We start from the raw sequence: 9,081 nt of genomic DNA, 5'->3' as shown, positions 1-9,081 counted from the left end.
TCAATTCTTCTATCCTCCCTAGTCATTGTCCAACTTTCTGATGCATAACAAGTGATTGCAAAAACCATGGCCTATCAAAGGATAGGTTATGAAAAAGAGCTCCTGATCATCCAAACTAAACTTGCACCTTTAACAGCCTTCCACTTTTTAGTAAATGATAGAGAACTGTTGTTCAGGCCGAAAGTCTTAGAACCATCCTCTCATCCTCCACATCAACACACAGGATTCCATTGGCTCTATCTCAAAATAGATGCATATTACAAGGACTTCAAGACTTCTCTTCTACAACCTTATATCCTAAAAGAGTCGCCCCAATACTGAGCACAATCAGAGATAACAAAGATTAGGAGGATGGTTTGGGCCTGGAGAGTGTTTTGTTCTGTTGTACTTAATAGTTAATGATTTTAGATGGATTTGATGGTAAAAGGCCACCTGGAAGCTGGGTAACATTCCACAATGACTCACATCTTGAGAGACATTCCAGTCAGCCTGGTATAAAAGGACTCCAGCCAGTCAGAAGAGAGCATGACCATCAGCTACATCCTACCTAAACATCAGTTATGACACAACCCACTTAAGTGTCCCAAGTAGCCCCTAACATGGGAACAGACAGTGTCCAATTAGTGTCCACAGAGAGCTGACCACCAAATAGAGAGAGCTGACCACCGAATAGATCAACTTACCTCCCTCCCACCTCTCCCAACCCCTTCCAACCGCCCACCCACAACACCCACACACACACACACACACACATAAACCATTTCTTTGTTGTAGCATTCCTAACATGACTTCCCATCCCATGTTTCTGCTTGAGTGGCAGTTCTGGTTGCCTCACTTACTTTGGGTATGTGGTCAGGAGAGATCGGTCCTTGGAGAAGGACATCATGCTTGGAAGGGTGATCGGACAGTGCAGGAGAGGGAGAACCCAGATGAGATGGATTGATACAGTAACTGGGGCGATGGGGGTAGGTGTGTCAGAATTAATGAGACTGGTTCAGGACAGTGAAGGATTAAGAGCTGCTGTACATAGGGTCATTTTGCATCACAGGCAACTCAGCCAGTAACATTGCATAACAGGTTTGGAAGCAGGAGTGGCATCCACTTTCTAAACAATTTGCCTCCGGAAATTCTATGAACTCTATAAATGTCGATAGTTGTAGAAGGGCTTCAGGCCTTTTGTTCATAGGGTTGCTATAAGTCATGCTTGACTTGAAGACAAACAACAATAAGAACATATTCCCAGTAGTGGAATTACTGGGTCAAATGGTATCTCTATTTGCAACTTTTTGAGAAAGTGCCATACTGCCTTCCATAGTGGTTGCACCATTTTACACTTCCTCCAACAGTGAATAAGGGTTCCAGTTTCTGCACAACCTCACCAGCATTTCTTGTTTGCTGCTCTGTTGAATTTTGCTATTTTTACTGGGGTAAGATGATATCTCATAGTTGTTTTGATTTGCATCTCTCTTAAGGAGAATGGGGAAGCTCTGGAGCTTTATTCTATAGATCGTTGCACTCCTAACCCAAAGGCTGCACCTCGCTAGTGCTTTGAATCCAGCAGCAGCTCTGCAGGAGAAAGATGGACAGTCTTCTTTTATGTAATTTATAACCTTGAGAAACCACTGGAGGACCAACTGTGAGTCAGTTCCAACTGCACAACAATGAAAAGCAAAAAAGAGGAGAGCAAGATAATGGACAAAAATATCTGAGTGTTTTTGTCTTGATTAATTAGAGGGAAGTCTCCCCATCTGTTAAGAATAAGAGGCATATGTTTAAACTTCTCCTGTAAAGACTTCACAGCCTTGGGAATTTTTTTCTTTTTAGAATTTTTTTTTTTAAATTTTATTATTTTGTGTGTGTGTACTGTCAAATCAGATCTGACTGGTACAGGAGGAGGACATTGCCCCTCCTTCTCCAGCAGAGCATCTGGTGGACTCGAGCCACGTGTCTCTGGTACAGGAGGAGGACATTGCCCCTCCTTCTCCAGCAGAGCATCTGGTGGACTCGAACCACGTGTCTCTGGGATTGTAGTGCAGCTTTTTGCCACTAGGCCACCAGAGCTCCCAACAGCCTTAGGAATTTTTTATTTGCAACCTGATGGAGGGTCAGAACTAACTCATAGGCATTGGAGGAATATTAGATGGCTCTCAGGGATAGAGTGGCAGAAGAAGAGGGCTAAGTCAATGAAGGGTCTTGCTAGAGAGTTATTCAACAGGTAGAACATAGGATTTGGTTTACTAGGGGAGGAATTGTGACCAGGCAGATCTATGGACCAAAAAATGGGGAGAGGTCAGGGATGACCACATATGTGAAAGCAGATGCATGGGCTATACAAATGATAGCTGCATGTACCATTTTTCACTTCTATCAAAGAGTGTTGTACAAATACAGTTGTTGTTGTTGTTAAGTGCCATCGAGTCTCAGGTGACTCGTAGCGACCCTATGAAGGAGAGTCCTCGACGCTTGGGTGCCTTTCATCCTCTCTCCAGGTTCGTAGGGTTTCTGGAGGCAAGCTATTATGGAAGTGGATGCCACTCCTCCTTCCAAGCTTGTTTTAATCGGGGAGCTCCACCCCACTCTCTGTCCACACTGGGTAACCAACCATTAACACATTTGACACATCAGTGTCACAGTGTTCAGCCTCACAGCAACCACAAGTTACCACTTATGGCAACTTGTACATCAGGGCTATACGACCTAGAGGAATGTCTGAACAAAAACAATGAAAGACAGGCCCAAAGGCCATGGATTAAAAGTCACCCACCTTTGGCTTTGTAGCATCGCTTTGTGTCCACTGGGCCAGCTGATCTCTCTCTATGTTGAGGTTATACATTATGTACAGTATATGTCATTCTTTTCATTTCCACCAAAGTGGTGGAATCGATTTTTTTAGAGTAAATGAGTACAGATTGGGAAATAATTTACCTTGAAAAATAATGTTTTATTTACTGACTATGCCCACAGGAATTTTTTATGAAAGCCTAAACTTTTTGCTCTTTTCATAGAAGTTTACTCAGAAAAATGTCCAGGGCAGAAAAGAATAACTATACAAGTTAATTAACCATTTGATTTCTTCTTAGGATAACAAAAGGAGCTTCTTAGGATAACAAAGAGTTGACTATGAAATTTTTGTTTCTTGTGTTGTGATACAGTGCCAGCATTTTCTATGACATAGTAGGAGTGCAGTGTGTATATAAATAAATAACATCTCTGAAGCTACTGTAAAATACTTAATGAGAATTTTCTGTGTTTAAGGAATAGAAGATGAACAAACCAATAACTGCATCAACATACGTGCGCTCCCTCAATGTTGGACTAATTAGAAAGCTGTCAGATTTTCTTGATCCCCAGGAAGGATGGAAGAAGTTAGCCGTAGCTATTAAAAAACCATCTGGTGATGATAGGTACAATCAGTTACACATAAGGTAACTTTTTTTTAATTCTCATATCACGATCTAAAATGATTGCTAGGTATAAGTACTGCCCTATGTTTTTTAAAGTAGAGCTCTCTCCAATGAAGAGTGGAAAGGAAATCTCTCTCTTTCTCCTTGTTTCCACCCTTTTTCATTTTATTCTCTAACACTTTAGCTGGGCTCATAGATTAATACTTTAGTTGGGCTCATAGAGTAGTCTTGAAAATCATTTTCTTGTGTTAGAATTAGGAATCAGGAATTAGATTTTTGCTCACAGTCTCTGGCAAACTACGCACAGTTTATTCTGCCCGCTCCTCATTTCCAAATTGCAATAACATAAGAATGGTGTAAAAATTTCTAGTAGAATTCTAGAGACTATGTGTCTAAGTGTGTAAGTAAATCTCATATACTCTTAACAATGTATTAATGATCTTACTTTGGTGATTTTTTTCAAATCAACATTTTAAAGTTGTTCTTATAAGAGTACACATTAATGAACAAAGTTGCTGGTCAATGTTCAATACTCTCTTTAGGTAGTTTCCTTTCTTCTTTCCTAAGTCCTACTTGATTTAATGAAAAATAGAAATAATAAATTTTTGTTTTTCAGTCATTGATATTCAAATCTATGTTAAATCTGTCTTTGGTAGTAAGAGAAGAAGACGTATATTTGTGACCTTGAGCATTACCTTGACAAAGAATTTGTAGTCATGCCTGCCCTATCAATTCTTTTTTGAAGTCTTTCTTCTGAAGAGTGACCTTAAATTGAACCAGTGTAACCCTTGAAAGTCAACTATTGCATATAGTTTGTTGAAATTACTGTAAAAAATTTTGAAGACTTGTTCAGACAGTAATGCTGAGGGGGAAATTTCTTTTTTTGTTTTTTTTTTTTCAGAATAATCCCAGCAAATATTTGAACAATAGAATTACAAAGTTAGCAATGTACAACTAACAATGAATAATTGATCCATGCAAGACTCATTCATGAGTGCTAAAACCATAAAGTGAAAAGTTATAAGGACAAGATTTCTAAGTATTACCAATAGTTAACTTAAGAATTATGACGTTTCCAAACTTAATGATACCAAGTGCCTTTCTGTGCCTTCCGGAGTGATCCAATGGAGAAAATAAACATTATTGCCTATGCAGTGATATTATAAAAAAATCCTAACCTCAGACACACACGTTCATACATACACACTCACACATACATATTCTAAGAGAAAGAGCAAGAGCACAGTTGTACCAAACTTTTACCAATTAGTCATCCAGTGAATCTGAGTGAAGAGTAAATGCTTTTTGATTTTATGATTTTTGTCCTTTCAGTTTTTCTGCTGGTTATAAATTTTTCAAAGTTAAAACAATTAAAGAGAAAATATACTGATTATGTTTTTAAATGTTACTTTTCATAACCATTTTTTTTAATGACCAAAAAACTGATGTTACTTGAAAGTTAATTGGAACATAGGTAAAATCAAATGACTAATTCCCTAGGTTTGTATACATTTTGTTTCTCTAAAGAGGCTGGTTTATTAAAATTCATTTCACTAACAGAGTTAATAAGCTTTGTGGGCAAATCAAATAACTTAGATCGAGAGCACAATTTTATATAGAGTTTGAATTTAAATATCAGCTTGGATATAGCTTACTGGCTGTGTGACCATAAGCTCATGGCTTTATTTTTCTATGCCTGACTTTCTCACTAGTAAAACAAAGATGATAATCATAGGACCTTTTAGAATTAAGTAAGTTTATGTGTTCTTCACTTAGCTTACAAAGTATTCAGTTACATAAACAGCAAATACTGGCTTTTCTTTTCGTTATCTTTGACATCTTTTTCTCCCCTTCTTCCTGTTTTTCCTATTTCTTTGTAATTGACACTGTTTGTCTTGCTTGCTTCTTCTTTACTATCATGGATAGTGTGGTTAGAGAAGTGGGACTCTATTTCTATTTTCTAAAGTCATAGTAACTTTATTTATGATTTCATATTCTGTTTATATATTAACATTGTTTTATTTGTTCTTTGCTTTTAAGGAGATTTGAAGCACTACTTCTGGCTGGAAAAAGCCCCACTGCTGAGTTGCTGTTTGACTGGGGCACCACAAATTGCACAGTTGGTGATCTTGTAGATCTTTTAGTACAGAATGACTTTCTTGCCCCTGCAAGTCTTTTGCTACCAGGTAAACAGAGCATGGCCAGGGAATCAACATTCAGGATTAGAAGATCTTAGTAGATGACCCATACTTTCATTCATGTAGTCTTTTTCATTCTTTCATTCCTGCTGAGACTTTGTGATCATGAATTTCTTTTCTTTTAATTTTTTTGTTGTGTGTGTGTGTGTGTGTGTGTGTGTGTGTGTGTGTGTGTACCATCAAATTGGATATGACTGGTACAGGAGGAGATTGCCCCTCCTTCTCCAGCAGAGCATCTAATGGATTCAAACCATGTACCTCTGGGATTACAGTGGTGATAATTTTCTAAGATTACATTATATTTTTCGGTGTTGCCTTCCTCATAGCCTTAAGCCATTTACATCAATGATTCTGAACCTTCACTGTGTATAAGAATCATGTGGACTTCTTGTTAAATGTGTAGATCCCTGACCTCTTCTCAAGACCTGAGAAACACTGGTGGTGTAGTGCATGTGCTGTATCCGTCTACTAACCTAAATGTTGGTGCTTTGAATCTATCAGTCACTCTCCAGGAGAAAGATAAGCAGTCTCCTGTTATAAAGACTTACAGTCCTGAGAGCCCAACAGTCACTATAAATTGGATCTGGCTCAGTGCAGTGGTTTTCATTTTGGTTTTTGTTCCAGACCTAATGAATCATAGTAGAGTTGGGTTCAAGGTCTGTATTCTTAAACATGTATTCCAGTGCTTCTTTCTCGTGGAAATGGTCCATGCAACACTCTTTGAAAACACTGCTTCCCATCTACTCATCTTTATCACCACTCATCTTTCAGTTTGTCATACTGTGGAAGTGTGTGTGTTGCTTTGATACTAGAAACTGTGCCACCAGAATTAAATACCAGCATGGGCACCCATGGTGGACAGTTTTCAACAGAACTTTTGGACTAAGACACACTGGGTGGGAAGCAGGATTGGCCATCCACTTCTGAAATAATGGGTACTGGGAATCCCAGTGGAAAGCATTGTACAAAGGGTCGCTGTGAATCACAGCCTACTCAACAACACTGAACGGTAATGTCTTTTTCACAACCTTAAGAATTAATATTCACTAATCCTTGTAAGTTGCTTCTTGGCTATGAAGCCAATATGTGGAAATTGGGATGATGTTAAATGAACCAAGTTCTTATTTGAACTTTTTTTATAAACCTTTCCCTTGGTGAAACGCAATTGATACCACATTTCATTTGGCAGATTCTGTGCCCAAAGCTGTGAATATGCTGCCTCCTCAAGAAGTAGTAGCAGTGGTAACAGCTCAGCAGAAACACATACCACTCTATTGCAAAGACAGGACATCTGGGTTACCAGTGCAGAATCGTGAACTAAACTGTATGCCACCTGACTCCTCCAGTGCCGAAAGTGAAAGTTGTGATAAACTGAATGAAAGCTGTGATACCCGTAAGTATGTGTGGATATTGTGTATATGTATGCATATTCTCTTTCTTTAAGCAGGCTGATTTATTAAAATTCATATGAGTGGCATCCACTTCCTAAACAAACATGCCTCTGGAAACTATGAACTTTGAGAAACAATGATAGTCATAGAAAGGCTTTAGGTCTTTAGGTTCATAGGGTCACTGTGAGTTGTGCTCGACTCAACAGCAATCAACAACAACATAGCTAATAGTTATTCAATTATGTGGGAAAGTAGCATAGCTTAGTAGATTGAAAGCACACTTTTATATGAAGAGGGATACTTTCCATTGGTGAATGTATCGTTAAATCCATCACTGCTCTAGAAGACATCATTCCTGTTACTTGTGTTAGCGATCTGGTAGCATAGTCCAAAGGGAGTAAGTAGCACTGCTATCTGAAAAGTGGTGTCTCTTTGGCAGCTAGAATCCACCAGCAGCCCCTTGGGAGAAAGATGGACCATTTTCAGCCTCAGAAACTTGCCAGAGGATCTGCTATGAGTTGGTTTCAACTCGATGGCAATGAGTTGGGGTTTTTTTGTTTTTAGTTTATTTATATGTTACTCAGAATCATGGAGATAACTCTTTGATAGTTTTGCTTATTCTCCTTATTTATTAAGCACCATCTTCACTACTTTATTAATATAGTGTCAATGAGTAAAAGTAGGAAGATATGCAAACAACCCCAGAAGTTAAGAAACCCAAGTATATAGAAATATATAAGTTAACAAAGTTATATTTAAAAAGAAAATAGGGACAATAACTTTTTTTTTTCAATCAGTAAGAACCAAGTAGAATCTTTAAGACAGCTTTTACTGATTGGTTTAATCCTCTCCTGTGTTGCCTAGGGATTGACTCAGTGACTACCACAGGGGGCGCTAGTGTGTCAGAAAATGTGAGGATGGCACAGGGTAAGACAGAGTTCACGTCTTTGGTTCAGAGGGTCACTGTGAGTTGTGCTTGACTCAACAGCACCTAACAACAACATGTTATTTAATTAAAAAGTATAAATACATATATACTAAATCTTGAAGTGGAGAAAGTGCTGAAATTCTTGGAACTAATTTATTTTTTGACCAAGAACTTTGCTTTTTATCTTACTGACACAGGTTTTCACAGTTTTTCATTTTATGAATTGAAGAGTGTGACAAATAACTTTGATGAACGACCCCTTTCTGCTGGTGGTAACAAGATGGGAGAGGGAGGATTTGGAGTTGTCTATAAAGGCTGTGTGAACAACAAAACTGTGGCAGTGAAGAAACTTGCAGCAGTAAGTTACATTTCAGGAATAAAAAAAATTAAAGGAAGAACTGCTTCCTGGCACGCCATATAAATTTTAAATGGGTCTTTAGGAAATGTATTTACTTTTTTTTTTAACTTTAAAAGTTGTTGGTTCTTAATTTAAAACTAGTTTGAAAGCTAAGGACCCTAGAAAAATACTCCGTGTATATATAAAACTCCACTATCTTTGAGGTTATTCTGACTCACAGTGACCCTCAATTCCATTTCCAAGATCATCAATATTTATGGGGGGAGACATTTTCCCATTACTTTTTCCATTATGGAAGGACTTTTTTACATGTTTATCTTTTTACCGTGGAGGATTTAAACTGCTGACAGTTTTGTTGGCAGCCAAACATGAAATACAGTATGCCACCAGGACTCTTCCTTCATACCTAAGTCCCCAGACTCACTGCCTTGGCTCTTAGCAATCCTGCAGGACAGAGTAGACATTCCCCCTAGGGTTTACAAGGCTGTAGATCTTTACAGAAGCAGACCATCACATCTTCCTCTCATGGAGTAGCTGGTGAGTTCTACTTCTTTAGGTTAGCTGTTGAGTGCTTTAAGCACTGCACCACCAAGGCTTCTAAGCTTTTTGAGGCTTTACTAAATAACATTGAGAATCTCTGCTCTGATAGCCTCTTAAGAATCTTAAAGAGAATAACTTACTTTATATAACTGTGAGGAAAATTAAACCAAATCCACAGGCGCCAAAATATGACTTTGATTTCATACCACCTGAATTTCAGAATCATCTCAGGAACAGGTTTGAGGCCTTGAACACTAATGAG

General features: G+C 38.3%; 1 protein-coding gene across 1 annotated transcript in view; it reads left to right on the top strand.

Annotated features, from left to right (window-relative positions):
* Positions 1 to 3,264: 3,264 nt before the first annotated feature.
* IRAK4 (interleukin-1 receptor-associated kinase 4) overlaps positions 3,265 to 9,081 on the top strand; it is a 27,797-nt gene continuing 21,980 nt past the window's right edge. Inside the window, 4 exon segments of the mRNA XM_006888184.1 lie at positions 3,265 to 3,425; positions 5,445 to 5,590; positions 6,792 to 6,995; positions 8,119 to 8,279. Coding sequence (XP_006888246.1) covers positions 3,265 to 3,425; positions 5,445 to 5,590; positions 6,792 to 6,995; positions 8,119 to 8,279 — 672 coding nt within the window.

This window comes from Elephantulus edwardii, unplaced genomic scaffold (genome assembly GCF_000299155.1).
Source record: "Elephantulus edwardii isolate Elephantulus edwardi_28Jun2011 unplaced genomic scaffold, EleEdw1.0 scaffold00065, whole genome shotgun sequence".
Classification (NCBI taxonomy): Eukaryota; Metazoa; Chordata; class Mammalia; order Macroscelidea; family Macroscelididae; genus Elephantulus; species Elephantulus edwardii.
This window is presented reverse-complemented; position numbering and strand designations above follow the sequence as displayed.